At 43.2% G+C, this 15,904-nt stretch overlaps 1 protein-coding gene across 1 annotated transcript in view; it reads left to right on the forward strand.

Moving 5' to 3' along the window:
* Positions 1-15,904, forward strand: part of syk (spleen tyrosine kinase) — a 55,948-nt gene that overhangs the window by 23,086 nt on the left and 16,958 nt on the right. The window contains exons 5-10 of the mRNA XM_084034437.1: positions 7,622-7,760; positions 10,918-10,999; positions 11,229-11,281; positions 13,278-13,337; positions 14,091-14,172; positions 15,498-15,657. Coding sequence (XP_083890563.1) covers positions 7,622-7,760; positions 10,918-10,999; positions 11,229-11,281; positions 13,278-13,337; positions 14,091-14,172; positions 15,498-15,657 — 576 coding nt within the window. The remainder of the gene's footprint in view (positions 1-7,621; positions 7,761-10,917; positions 11,000-11,228; positions 11,282-13,277; positions 13,338-14,090; positions 14,173-15,497; positions 15,658-15,904) is intronic.

The raw sequence follows: 15,904 nt of genomic DNA on the forward strand, positions 1-15,904 counted from the left end.
TTCAAGAGTTTCATCTAGAACCCATACAAGGAGTTCAACTAAGAACCCTTTCATATTTCAAGGGTTTCATCTAGAACCCACACAGGGAATTCCACTAAGAACCCTTTCGTTTTTCAAGGGTTTCATCTAGACCTCACACGGGGGTTCTAAAAACATCCCTTTTTAAAGGTTTTCACTAATAACCGTCTTGTCTTCTGAGGGTTCTATAAAGAACCATATTGTATTCTACAGATCAGTTTAGTTCATATCTTATCATGTTGACATTGAACAAACATTCAAAACATTTTAATGAGAAAAACATTTATTTAAAGATAGTCCAACAGAACAGGAGAGGCTGTGTAGGTCCCAGGGGAGAACAGGTCAAAAGTCAGCATAGGTCATGTGGAATCAGCAACATGACAGGCCAGACACATCATGCTGTCCTCAGTAGGTGAATTTGTGTAATCTCCAGCAACGGTGACATGGCAGAAAGGGGAGACAAAAAAGAGTTTTAGTTCCATCAATCCAAGGTGCACTTATTGCATTTACTGCGCCTTATTGTAAGCTATCTACAAACAATAAAATAATGCATGGTCCATTGAAAGGAATCAGAGTACATACTAATTGTGACAGTGGAACAGAATCATGAGAAAGTTAGGGAACCTCACAAAGTTTTCACATTGATTTAAATAATGTTGAAATACTTTTCAGTTTTATGTAACAAGCACTCGAAATGTTACGTATTGTAACAATAATGGAAATCTCGGCAAAACCCTCTTTTTCAAGCCAATGGCACACTTCGGCTTTCGTCCAAGCTGTGTAAGTCATTTCTACAAGAAAACAAACAAACAAGCAAACTGTTAACTGGTAGGCTTCACTGCCTACTACAGCGGAATAATAATTCTATAGAAGAACGGTGTCTCTTCTGCCAACCGGCATACTTTATTTCGGTGCCCAAGAACATGTTGCCCTCCGTGAGAGCCAGGTACAAGAGAGAGAGAAAAATGCAGTGTTTTTCCCTTCAGGCCACGTGACACATGACCACATCCAGCGCAACAGCGCCTCCCCATGGACAAATACAGTTACATGCATTCATACACTTAAAGGAAAAGTTCGGAATTTTGGACATAGGTCCTCATTTCCAACTTACCCGAGGTGATATAGGTCGGTGGAGACCGTTTTCAGCACAATTAGAATAATTAAAAAAATATTTTTAACGCTGCTACGAGTACTAGCTGTCACGACTGTAGGGCGCTTAGGTTTCGTTTTTACGCACTACTACTAACACGCAAAGTAAAATTCCGCTGCTGCTGAGAAACTAGTCCCTCAAAATGTTTTATCATTGAAAATGCAAGGTTGGTTTAATTTCTAAAATGATTCTACCAACACTGACATGTACATCGATAGTCCGACGTTATAATACATTTGTCTCGGGTGTTCTGCGGAGCAGTTAAAGCTGGTATTAGTGACAGGCTGGATGTTACCGTTGACGTGCGCTAGCTCAACACCAGTTAGCAACGGTGACTTGTGCAAATATAAGGACTGGACCAATTGTGCTGAAAACGGTCTCCACCGACCTATATCACCTCGGGTAAGTTGGAAATGAGGACCTATGTCCAAAATTCCGAACTTTTCCTTTAAACCACTCTCAACACAAACGAACAAAACGTAACAAGAAACAAATGCTTAGTCCAACTTTCACCATAAAAGTCCTAGCTAGGGTCGAGCATGCCGAAATAAGATATTATATTTAGCTCACCTTGTTTCTCTGAAGTTTCTTCTGTTCTTCTTTGTTCTGTTCTGTTCACAGTAATCACTATTGGTATGTCACACCTGGTTTGTAGAGGGGGAAAACCAGACCATATGGTGCAATCCATGGGGCAACCAGCTCTCAACTCACACATGACAGCCACCATGGGGCCAGCTCCCAGGCCCAACACACCAAACCTCGCCCTTTCCCCTGGGAGATTAAGGTTCAATTCCTGGCATCAACAAACCCTGATGCGGTAGCCCCAAAGTCAGTGTTACAATATGATTTTTGCATCAGTTAAGGCTTGGCCTCTGACGTCAAAGACCTTCCTTTATCACTGAACTTATGTGCAGCTTCACAACTTGACTAAGCCAGTCAGCAGGGTACAGCAGCCATGGGATGAGGCCGATCATGGAAAAGTATGAGGAGACAAATACATGAGTAAAATTGTCTGTAAAATAAGTGTTTAACATTTTTCAAATTGTCTGTCACTAATCCACACATCACCTTAGTAGGCATTAACATGGTCACTCTGCATCAACCAGGCCTTGAACTCACAACCTCAAACTGTATCTCTGGATCATGTGACTTGTAACAAACTTTCAAAAGCCTTTGTCCAGTGAGTAGTATAGCTCACTTAGATGCCCCAGAAAGAGGGGTTATATCCTTGCTGCAGGGAACCAGGGTTAATTTCCCCCTGAAGAAGGGAGTAGTGCAGGGGTGCCCAACTCCGGTCCTGGAGAGCCCCATGTTTTAGGTTTCTCCCTTCTCTTACACACCTGATTCTAATGACGTGCTCATTATCAAGCAACTGAAGCTTGTCACAGGTTTGAAAATCGTTCGAATCAGGTGTTAGAGCAGGGAGAAACCTAAAACATGCAGGACAGGGCACCCCTGGAGTAGTGTAACTAAACTTTAAAAAATAAACACAATTATAGCTGCTGCGCAGCGATGGGTCGGGTCCGTGCTATTTTTGACAAATTTAGGCAATTCTGAGCAACAAACAGGAGAATAGGAAGACAGTTGACATTATAATGTTAATTTTGCACCAGTTGAGGCTGAAATCCACAATTTTTGGAACCAAAGACCATTGTCTATTGCACTGAGCTAATTGACAAGTGGCAACTCAACTGTGGCTTCACAAATTGAGTAAGCCATTCACTGTCGCGCAGGCAGATTTGAAACCACTGTAAAAAAAGTCATGTGTACATTTGTTTCACAAAGACTACCAGGTTTTTTGATGTATTACCATTATCACCCTTGCTGGGGCTTGAACCCACATCGTCTGGCACCAAGAATCAGCTCCTAGCCAACTGAGCTAATTGTCTGGAAGTGCAATCAGCAAGGTATGATGTCTGTCAACACGGGAATTGAACCTGTGACTTAAAAGCAGAAGTCACACATTGTACAGACAGAGCTAAACAGACACATGATCAGCTCTCTGTCTGACCACTGACATGAAGGAACTGTCAACCTGGCTGTGTGAGTGAGTGTGGCGAGTCAGAGGAGTCCCTGATCTACACGTTCTGCTGGATAGCTCAGTGGGTAATGGGACAGATTTAGATTTGGAGGGTGGGGGTTAAAATCCCCGTCACAGCTAATCTTTGCCTGCGTCAACAAGATTTGCTGATGAAGGTCTTGCTTTCTTATAATTTATTGTTGTGAAAATAAATTGGTAACAGACCATTTCAGTTATAGGCCATTATTTGTATGTCTGATCAGAAGGTGTAAGGTAATAGACTAGTATGGTGGACCTGATGACTCAACACAGCTAGCTGGCTAGCTCAGTCACTACTGCCAGTGACCTTAGGCTGGGTGGCATGGTGTTCAAATCCCAAGATGGGCAATTATGTTACAGTTTGATCAACAGGATCTGGAGAAGAAGAAAAAAACAAATAAACAAAAAAAAATGGACATGAAAAGTGTTTGTATCAGTAGTCACAAGGAATTGTATTATCATTATTGGTAAGTGTTATCAGGAATGTCCCTGGTGACAAAGGATCTTATACCCATGCTTTCAACAATCCCTGAAGAACTCTTTCTTCCAAAAACAGTTTTCTGGATCAAAATAGTTCTTACTGGAGCCCTTAGTGTTACCATGAACCCTTTTAAAACCTTTTATTCAGGAAAGGGGTTTTAAAGGGTTCTCTGGATAAAAATGGTTCTAACTGGAACCATTAGTGTTACCAAGAACCCTTGAAAAACCCTTTCTTCGGGAAAGGGTTTTTCAGAAGCAAATGGTTCCAGGTAGAACCTCAGCCCTTGTAGAAGAACCCTATTGGAACCCTTATTTCTAAGAGTGTACCTAGTTTCCAGGGTAACAAGCCAGATATCCGTCTCCTGCTATGACGCTTTACGACACCACCGATGTGTGTTGTCACTGGCAACTAACAACAGTCGCTATTTTCTTTTCTACTTGTCAAATGACCACTGAAAAAAGTTCAATGTCTGTTCCACTCCTATTGTGTTTCTATAGGTTAAGCATACCTGCTCATTTGATAGGCTACACATGCCATGTGTAGCCTACCAGTTTTTGTATATTGGCAATTGCAAAAAAACATCTTTTAACACAGTAGCTGTTACTCAGTGGATGGGGTAATAGTGTTGAAACCATGGGCTAATACTCCTGCAAAATATACTGCTAGCAACAAAGACCCTTATGTCTGGATAATGTTATTTTGAGTTTAGATGGAGCAGCTACAATGTTAGCATAGCTTCATCAATCATTCAGAAAACATTTTTAAAATTGTTTGCTTGTCATCTCGCAGACAGACGTAACAAAGCATGACTTCAGAAAAATTGCATCATTATACAGTTACTTAATTAACCCTTGTATCTGTTGCAATTAAAGAGAGACAGACTAATTTAACAAGCACATTGATATTGTCATTGATGAGTGACAACTTTGTCCTTTTCTGTAAAAAAAAAGCCATTAATGCGGTGGATTTAGCAAGTGAGCTATATTACTAGCTTGCAAATATCGCAGATATTTAATGCTACACTTGTTACAGAACATGAGCCAAGCAGCAGGCTGTTGAACAGAGGCAACGCTGGGTCTAACGCTCCCTCCATATCACTCCCTAACTAGCCAGACATCCATCTCCAGAGCTGCATTTTCAAAACTTGCTTAGTGGTGCATGAAAAAAAATAAAATTTGACTTTCTGAGTATAAAATCCAAATTAAATGACACTAATCATACGGTGATCTTCATGTCATGGTGCCTGTGGAGCAAATGCACCTTAAACCCCACCTCGGTCAAGCTTCAGGATCAGGCTCATTCATAAGAATGGAGGAAGGAAAAGAAATGGATTTGGATTATGATTTTATTATGACTGTACTAGTTAAGTATCCATACCGGGAAGTTAATTTACCTACGCCAAAGTGTTATGAAGTGATGTGTTCATGAAGGTTTTTATTTTCGTGACTTTGACGAACTGCCATGAGACTGTGTTGTAATGACAACACACAACGCACTGTGTTACATTATGTGGTGGCCGAGCGAACAGGGTGAGGGTTTTAATAGTTACAGATTGGAGGGAGATAAACTTATCACCGACATTGATGCCACCATGGGAATTACACCCAAGGACTTAATAACAATTTGCAGTGCAATAACCAAGGCACTCAGGTTGGCATATAGACGCAGCAACAACAATCAATTTTATTACAAAAAAAAAAAAAATTGTTAAAACTAGTAACATATCACTCACTTGGGACTCAGGAAATGGGAAGACCTAACCAGGGCTGAGATGTGCCGGTGATGAGCTAAGGGGTCAGTCAGGGGTGAGAGGGATCCGAGGAAGACAACCAACCACACAAGTCACACACTCGCAAAAAAAGGAAAAGCAAACTGGCAGTTGCATGGCGCACAAAAAGAGGGTAAAACCACTACCAAAGACACCAGAGACACCACCGGTGGCACTCAGCAGCTGGAAGGACAAGTGGAAAACAGTTAGCGGGGTTCATCCACACTCAAAACAAATACACAAATAACAAAACATATAACAAACTTAATACGGTTGGCAGCCACCAGTTTACAAATCTAATTAAATGTAAATCATATAAGCTGCCAACATTAATGATTAAAAAATACTCTTATAAACAATTAAGCCAAATAAAAAAAATAAGTTTTTAACAAAAATAAACAATATCGACCACACAAAAGAAAGAAATTTAAATGTACAAATTAATGTGGCATAATCTAAACTGAAAAGAAAGAGGGAATGCACCCCACAGCTCATGCACACAATTAAAAAGTGCGGCCCAAACGTGTATTTAGCAGAGTGACGCAGCGAAGCTCAACGCGAAGAAGAGCCACACAAGTGTAGCCACGCCAGCCAGAGCAGAGCCAGCTCAACGACGTAGCGCCGAGCAAGCAGCGCCAGGCAAAGCAGCAGGGTTTCTAATGATCGTCAGCGGGGCCGCAGGTCCACAGCAAGCCAAAACAGGCCGACCGAGAGTTCCTGTCACACAAACAGTAGATTAATAGACTTATAACACTGAGAAGGAGTGCATGATATAAACATTGCCATTAGGCATAGGCTACATACGATCCGCTTCAGACACCTGAGGAAGAGGTGGAGCTTCACGCTCCTGTAGCTGCACACACAGCGGCAACACGCAAGACTTTTACCGCAACCAGGGGGGGCCGCAACTGTGAAACACCACTTAGAAAACAGCCAATTGGGTGGCTAACGCTACACAGACAGCACACCAATAGAATGGCTACTGCTGACATAGGGGGCCCTAGTTTCGTGGCGCAGCGCAGGGTGGCGGAGCAAGTTTAATGCAAGTTTCGACCCGCGCAGCCTTGCGCACGGTCAGTTTGGCAGTTTGGTGGATCGCCTGCGCCAAGATGGTTGGGGAGACGTCACAGATTCAGCTTGGCGTAGCGGAAGTTTCGTGGCAAAAAGCCTCGCCGAGACTGCGCTGAAAGCTCGCCAGCTCCGACCTGGTCTACTCTCGGCGCAAGGCGTAAATAAAGTCCATTCATTCAATGCGAATCACAGCTGGCGGAGTGGAAGTTTGGCTGACGGCGCGCAGTGCGCACACGTCACCGAGATCTCACAGGCAGGTTTCCACAGTTCCAGGCACATTTAAATGCAATAAATAATGACAACAAACACTATTTAATGCAACTAATTGAATCAACACGTGAATTTATATCTATATAGATTGTCCCGTCACATCTGACGTCAGATCAAAGGCGGATGGCACGCGTAACGGAAACTCAGCCTCTCGGACCAAAACATCTCCCTCTCTCTCTCCTGTTTTTTATAATATCGGCATTGTTATTATTATGATACGTGCGCACAGCGCGTGATGCGCGTGGGGGGAGCGGCGGCGCTGCTTCTGTCATCGGGTTGTCAAGTGACGGAACTTGCACTGAACCTCCCCTAACGCATTAAAGGTGAGGAGAGGAGCTCATTTGATTGGTGAAGATCTGAATCGGCTGTGTGAATCCCAGTCCACGCCTCGTCTCCTCCTCGTCTCCCACTCATGCCTTCTTCTCCTCCCTCTTTCCCACCTGCGCTGCGCCTGCGCGAGCCTGCGGTGCACGAAACTTGCAAAGTCCAGGCAGACACACCCCGTCGGCGTGGCGCAGGTGCGCTGAAAGCTGACTGCGCCTGGTCTACGAAACTAGGGCCCAGGGAGAGAAGATACCCACCTCCTTTTTATACTGTGCCTAGTGCAGCAATTGGCCAATAAAAGCCAGGCAAAGAATCTCATCCTGCTACAGTCATACAGCATTTATGGGAGGATGATTTGAATTTCTGATAATAGTCATATGAAATAGGCTTTCATTTCAGAAATCTGTGTTTGGTACATCACAAAACATCATTCACATCTGTGGTGGAGTATAAATGAATTCATTTTCTTGTGAATTGCAGGATCCGACAAAGAGATGTGAATGGATCCTATGCTCTGTGTTTACTTCATGAAGGAAAAGTCATGCATTACCGCATAGACAGGGACAGGATTGACAAGCTCTCAATCCCAGATGGCAAGAAGTTTGACACCCTGTGGCAGGTAAAGAATGTTTTCTTATTTCTATTTCCACGTGGGTCTTTAACTATGGTTCCCTGGATTATTTGGGGTTTTCCATTAGTTGTCTTGTTGCTCAGTCTTTCGGGAATAACATGACGCATTTCATGGTTGTTATAGTTATATCCATCAAGACACTATCTTGAAAATTGCTGAGGATATTCATGCTCCTAGGGTCAGTTATGTATAAGAGGTCCCCCACCCCTGCCTGACAAGTCTTTGACTAGCCTCCAAAATTATAATTCTGATTTTAAATAATTGTTCACATTTTTAGGAATACTTTCTACACATTGCTAGGAATATGCAGTACATCACGATTTCAGAATACAAAAAAAAAAAAAAACACCCAAATGCAGAAATGAGTAATGTAGGAACAAAACTGACAGGCAACAAAAGCTGAGGTAGCATGATAAAGTACAGAGGAAAAATGCCAATGCCATACTAAACTGAAGACAAACTGCTAGGCATGAGGAACACAGGCAGAACATCCAACGAGGAACAAGACAGACCCTGGAATAAGGCAGATGCCCTCGATTGTATTCCAGAAAGCAGGTGAAAAACTCTGAACCTAACCCTGAACTCTGAGTCAACCAACTCTGAGTTGAAGGTTCTAGAACAGCTGTTCTGAATTAGTTCAATCAACTCTGAGTATGTAAACTCTGAGTTACGCCTGCCGAATCTACAAAGCCATCATCAATGGAGCTCCGATACTATGATTCACCATGGCAACCGGGAGAGTTAGAAATGTTACTGAGAAAACAAGTGTTGTGGAGAAAACAAGTTCATCCTGAGAAAGCGTAGCAACACGTAGAGAGAGTTGGTGTGGGAATCGATGGGTAAGACTGAATTAAACAGTCCATTGATCTGAAAGTTCAAAACATTTTCTTTTTAATTGAACAGTTTAACACTGTGGTGTAATGGTTAACACTGAATACTGTGGGAGTGGAAGTAGTGAAATATTATAATCATCTTTTTGATTCAGGCGCCATCACAGGCAAAAAAGAACGTGGCTGCATTTGAAACTGAAACATGAGAATATTATGCAAACAGGGAGCCGAAGGCATATGGTTTTCATCATATTTCACACATGAAACAGATGAAATATCAGTGGCTATTTTAATTTGTAGTAGCTTTAATCCACAACAGAATGCTGCTTCAACACTCGGAAATGTCCAGAAACGTTTCAGAAAACTCTAAAAAAAAGCTAAGGGCTATGCAATAATCTGTTCTGGTCAGGGATTTTGTCCGGAATATGAAATGTTGGAAACGTAAAGCCGGAGAATATTGTTCAGATACACTATATTGCCAACTAATAAAAATGTTATGAATATTATATTCCATTCGTGCTAATAGATCCTCAAAACACTACACACCTTTAATACAGCCTTTGTCCAGAGGATCAGACGATCCTCTCACTCTCAGGACAAAGGTTTCATGTTGGAAGTATCTCAGAAAACAATACTTTCCACACATTGGGGGCCCTAGTTTCGTGGCGCAGCGCAGGGCGGCGCAGGGTGGCGGAGCCGGCGCAATGCAAGTTTCGACCAGCGCAGCCTTGCTTGGCAGTTTGGCAGTTTGGTGGATCGCCTGCGCCAAGATGGGTGTGGCGGCGCAGCAGGGGGAGGCGTCACAGATTCAGCTTGGCGTAGCGGAAGTTTCGTGGCAAAAAGCCTCGCCGAGACTGCGCTGAAAGCTCGACAGCTCCAACCTGGTCTACTTTCGGCGCAAGGCGTAAATAAAGTCCATTCATTCAATGCGAATCACAGCTGGCGGAGTGGAAGTTTGGCTGACGGCGCGCAGTGCGCACACGTCACCGAGACCTCACAGGCAGGTTTCCACAGTTCCAGGCACATTTAAATGCAATAAATAATCACAATGATCCCAGTCCACGCCTCGTCTCCTCCTCGTCTCCCACTCACGCCTTCCCATTCATTGTCTATGTGAAAAGCCGTGCAATGCATTCTGGTAGCGTCGCGGCGAATGTCGAGAGACGGCGCGCGAGTTGGCCGCTCCTCATTTGCCTAAAGTTGAAGTCGAATCTACTTTATGCTAATCAGAGGCGCCGGGCTCGACTCGCCGCCTCGGGAACGCTCGCGAACGCTCGCAAAAATGTGTTGTTTAAAGGAGAGCGCCTGTCAATCATCCTCTAGTGGCAGCCCGCCAAGCGTGCAATACTGGGAAGCGGCGCGTCCACACGCGTTTAAAATCGCCCCTGTGGACACGTACCTTTACGCCGGTGGGCGAGACGGGAGGTGTGCCTGCGCGAGCCTGCGCGGGGCACGAAACTTGCAGAGTCCAGGCGGACACACCCCGTCGGCGTGGCGCAGGTGCGCTGAGAGCTGACTGCGCCTGGTCTACGAAACTAGGGCCCTGGGTCTCATTCATGAAACGTGAGCAGAATTAATTTGAGGGTAAACTGTTCATAGAGTGCAATTTACATGTATGCAGCGTTGATCAAAACTTTTTGTAGCTACTAATAACATCTCCTCCTGCCTCTGACTGCTAGTAGAGCTTGTGTAAATAAGGAATGCACATAAATATTGTACATTATCAGAAATTACGTTAATGCGTTCTCTGCTCTGTTATGTTGACAATAAACAGAGAAGAGAAACAGCCTTTAAAACACATATTTTAAAACATGACAAAAAGTTTTGTAATCTATAACACATTTAGTTTAATTAGTGGGCAATTTGCATATTTAAGCTTCACATTAAGTTTCTTAAACATGTGAATGGGTTCATTAAATCCACTTAATATTCTATTCCTATATCCTATTGAGCGCCAGACCAAAGCGGTTTATCTTTCTCTCCCTCCTTCGTTGCTTGCTCCATGTCCGCAGGTTGACAGGATGCACCTCTCATTTGTCATCATCACCTTATATGGTGCTTCATGGGTGGGGATGTATTATGATTGATTGGCATTCATGACCATACACAAGTGGCTACGATCAAATCAAACAAAGAGTTTTACGCGGCGTTCATGAATCCGGAGGAGGTTTTTAGGTAGATGTCGTCTTCTCGGGTATAATGAACATTATGATTTCATATGTCACTTTACAGACTTTTAGTCTTGTTACTGATGCATGTATATAGTCCTGACAACCGTTGCATGTCTAATATGTAAACTTCTCTCTTAACCACAGCTGGTGGAGCACTACTCATACAAACCAGATGGCCTGCTGCGAGTGCTAACAGAGCCCTGTCCTAGACCTGGCGGAGAAACTGGTAAAATCCAAATGTGATTAGAGCAAGACTGTCATTTAAGCATTTGAGCATTTGAATTGATATCTAACAACTAAGAGCCTGTGTCAACACAGTCAAGTGTCTGCAGGGCAGCATAAAAAAAGCTCTGAGAGAACATTCATTGAGAACAATTTGAAAAAGACCCTAAATGTGGACACAGGCCTGAAAGTGTAGGAATGTATTCTGATTGTCATTTGTCACACGTTCATAGGGATGATAGGGAGGCCGCTACTCCCGCGGGAACCTGGATTAACTTCTGCCTTTGTAAGTTGTAATACATTAAGTAATAATAATAATCATAATAATAATAATAGTAATAATAATAATAAGTAATGCATTAAGTAATGTCAAGTAATAATAATAATAATATAATAATAATAATAATAGTAATAATAGTACTATGTAATGCATTTGCATATTGTCCTGTGCCTGTGGTATCTCTAAAAAACAGGAAGTAAGATAACTTGTAACTTTGTCTCTAAAAGGGGTTTAAATGTTTCATCTGATTGTTATTTGTTTTCTCACAATAAGAAAATATAGACCAATTATGAGAAATGTCATAGTTCTTGTGAATTCTTTGCATGTTTACAGCTAATGTTGCAAAAGTTGGTTCCCTTAATCACTAAAAAAAGGCCTCAACTTTTTTCACTTCCTTCCAGTGGTATCAATGATGCAGATAGTTTTGGTTTCATTTTTAGGCTACATGTCGTGGTTTGGAACACAGATAAGGACCGATAGACAGATACTGACAAAGAGAAGAATTATGCTTCACAAAAACACAGTCAAACAACAAAGGCAGTCAAAAGGAGAAAAACAACAGGATCAATCAGGAACCCAGGCACAAAACGAAAGCCGAAACTTATTTAACTTGGACCCTGTTTTTGGAAGGAGATGTTGCAGTTTAATGAATTAATAATCCAATATATCTGTGTAGTTCAGTGAGTAGCACAGGATCATTGACCTCCACTGAATTGCGATGGAGGCTGAAATCTCATAGACAGATAGGGCCCTAGTTTCGTAGACCAGCGCAGGGCGGCGCAGGGTGGCGCAGCCGGCGCAGTGCAAGTTTCGACCCGCGCAGCCTTGCGCACCGTCAGTTTGGCAGTTTGGTGGATCGCCTGCGCCAAGATGGGTGTGGCGGCGCAGCAGGGGGAGGCGTCACAGATTCAGCTTGGCGTAGCGGAAGTTTCGTGGCAAAAAGCCTCGCCGAGACTGCGCTGAAAGCTCGCCAGCTCCAACCTGGTGTACTTTCGGCGCAAGGCGTAAATAAAGTCCATTGATTCAATGCGAATCACAGCTGGCGGATCGGAAGTTTGGCGGACCGGCGCGCAGTGCGCACACGTCACCGAGACCTCACAGGCAGGTTTCCACAGTTCCAGGCACATTTAAATGCAATAAACAATCACAACAAACACTATTTAATGCAACTAATTGAATCAACACGTGAATTTATATCTATATAGATTGTCCCGTCACATCTGACGTCAGATCAAAGGCGGATGGCACGCGTAACGGAAACTCAGCCTCTCGGACCAAAACATCTCCCTCTCTCTCTCCTGTTTTTTATAATATCGGCATTGTTATTATTATGATACGCGCGCACAGCGCGTGATGCGCGTGGTGGGAGCAGCGGCGCTGCTTCTGTCATCGGGTTGTCAAGTGACGGAACTTGCACTGAACCTCCCCTAACGCATTAAAGGTGAGGAGAGGAGCTCATTTGATTGGTGAAGATCTGAATCGGCTGTATTAATCCCAGTCCACGCCTCGTCTCCTCCTCGTCTCCCACTCACGCCTTCTTCTCCTCCCTCTTTCCCACTTGCGCCGGTGGGCGAGACGGGAGGTGTGCCTGCGCGAGCCTGCGCGGTGCACGAAACTTGCAAAGTCCAGGCGGACACACCCCGTCGGCGCGGCGCAGCTGCGCTGAAAGCTGACTGCGCCTGGTCTACGAAACTAGGGCCCTTAATTTCAAAATTTGGGTCAATAATCTGTCTCTATGGACAGACACCACAAGAGGGAGATCAGAGAATATGTTTTCTTAATTTAGGGGAACCAACTATTTCATTTTTGTCTTGTCTTCCTCCTCACATGAATACCATACAGTAAAATGAACATGGGAATGTTGCATGCTGTATGAACAATATCTCTGAATGATTCAGTAAACTGAGACTGAGATGGTCTGAATCTGTTTGTAATGATCACATGCACGATAATAATTTGACCAAGTCTGATTGATAACCTCTCTGACATTTTGATTTTTTAGCACAATGCAGCAGATGGACTTCTCTCCATGCTCAAAATTCCCATACCTGGAATCAAAAAGGTGCGCTAACGCTTCATAATGGCGATTTTGCTACATTGTGGATTTCTACTAACTAACTAACTAACACACCACACAATTGTGCTTTTTGTGCTTTTCTTCATCACGTCCCCTCCTCGTCCCTCTGACAGCTTTCAGAACAGATACAATTCAGTTTGTGTGACCTCAGTGTAGTTGGGCCTACTTGTAATTACAATATACCGCCATCCAGAGGTTACTCACTGTAATTGCATTCTGAACCACAGCCAGCAGCCTTGTGCTGTTTTCCATTGCTTCAACAGCCTGATCACACAGCCATTCCCACCCTTACTATGTAGTTTTGTTGTCTAAAACTAACTATGTAGTTTCGTTGTCTAAACCTAACTATGTAGTTTAGTTGTCTCAACCTAACTATGTAGTTTAGTTGTCTAAACCTAACCTTGTAGTTGTTGTTATCACGAGTAAAAATACTGATACTGACTGAAGACTGCTAGAATAAAACATTCCAGGAAGCTTTTGCCAAAGACTTAAAAATTGTTCCCAAATACTCAGAAATGTCTTTAATTTCAGTACTTTCTCTTTCAACTTTACATCAAATTCTAATGTTTATAAAAATCCCTCTTTATTGATCCTAAACATTCAATATCACTATACTACAGCTTAAAAATGGAGCGTCGCACTTAATTGCTTAATTATTGTAGATTGCATTTCAACAGTGCGCCGTGTGTTTTCACACTGTGTTCTCTCAAACATTGTCTTCTCTGATACACTGAACAGAACCGGGGATCTCGACACAATACCACAGATCATCTCAATCCTTATGAAACCAGGCTGCCCAATAATCAAGCAGGAGGCAAAGGTAAAATATTGAATACACGGACAGCTTTAACACAAAGTGATATGTTGTTGCTCAGTTGTGATTGCTAACTTGCTAGTGTATATATATATATATTATAAGTCCAAACTCCCCTGCAGGACTGTCTGTCCTGTCTGTATGCTTTTATTAGTTTTCTTTTTTTAAGTGATTTTCTTGGCCTTTTTGCCTTTATTGAGATAGTACAGCGTGAGAGTAAAAGGGGGGGAGAGACTTTGGGATGACATGCAGAAAGGGACGTCAGTCGGATTCTAACCGGGGGGCGCTAAAGGGGCATTGTTCTATGCAGGGGTGGCATGTGCATGCAGGCATTTACAACTAAGGGGCTCTAGCACCATGGATAGTGTCCACCACGACAGAGAGCAGCCCTGAGCAGCCAGGCCCATAGCCATTGGCCTATCTCTGGGAGGTGGAGGATTGTACTGTCCAGCTATGGCATTGCATCTGCACCATGGTCAGAAACCATGTGCTTGTGTGTCATGATGCCACCAGAATGGCCGTTAGATTATATTCCTGAAAATGCTAAAAGGCGAGGAATCAGAGGAACTGTGGGGAAATGCTCACCAAGAATTCATTCAATCCCTAGTCCAATTCCTTTTCTGATATTGAGGGGCGTATTCTGTCACATGCCAATGAGTGCTCCAAAAATGTAGCAAAATTCTTGGGAGCTACCAGCAGCTACATGTGCTGCGGTTGCCACAGTTGTTTTTTTTACCAAACGAAGCAGAGAAGGAGAAAGGTGTTGCTGTGGGGATGCAGGAAGCTGAAAGTACAGGGTGTTAACCAGCGACAGTTTGCAGAGGGGACAACACCTATATGATATAGTACAATGCAAAAACTAAAAGACTGTCACAGTATACGAAACCAACACAATTAGAATAGATAAGCCTGCATGGACAAATTCAGATCTCTTAAAGGCACTTCAGTGAAATGCCATAAAAGCTACAAGCTGCTTCTTACAACGCAGCCCAATATACATTGGCTACATTATAGACTCACAGGTTTAAATTGGCGAGTGCCAACCCTGGCACCCCTGGGAGAAACAGACCTGTGACATCATGTGTGTTTTGGAAGGCACTGAAAAACTTTACCATCCTGCCAGAAGGGGCACCAGATCAGAAAGTGCTTGTATATATTTTGGAAGGTAACACAAAATTACTTGTTTTATCAATCAGGTTCAAGTTCACATTGCCTGATATCTATGTTTCAACTTCACTTCACAGACAATTTTCATACTGTACTATGGTAGACTGAAATGTCAATCCCTCCATCACTATTCCCCTGATGTTAAATGGTCATTTCTCCATCAGAGGCCATGCCAATGGACACAGAGGTATATGAGAGTCCATATGCAGACCCAGATGAACTGAGGAGTTCCACTGTGAATCGCAGCCAGCTCTTCTTGGAGGATGGAGAACTGGGCTCTGGGAACTTTGGTACAGTCATTAAGGGCATCTACAAGATGAAAAAGTATGCTCAATCACCTAAAATCACATTACACCTATAAAACAACCCAACATCTCCACTTGAATGTCAGACCATTGCAGACTTTACCCCAGAAATTTGGTATTCTCCTTATTATGAAGCAAGGCTGCCTTCTTAAAGGAGTCATCACCAGGAAATCGCAATTTCTCTTGTTAAAACATGCATTTGACCTCAGTTGAAACTTGCCTGAAAGGCTGGAGTTTGAAAGTGGCGCCGTTTTTTCGCTTCTGCT

This window comes from Eutrigla gurnardus, assembly GCF_963514095.1.
Source record: "Eutrigla gurnardus genome assembly, chromosome: 19".
NCBI classification, from domain to species: Eukaryota; Metazoa; Chordata; class Actinopteri; order Perciformes; family Triglidae; genus Eutrigla; species Eutrigla gurnardus.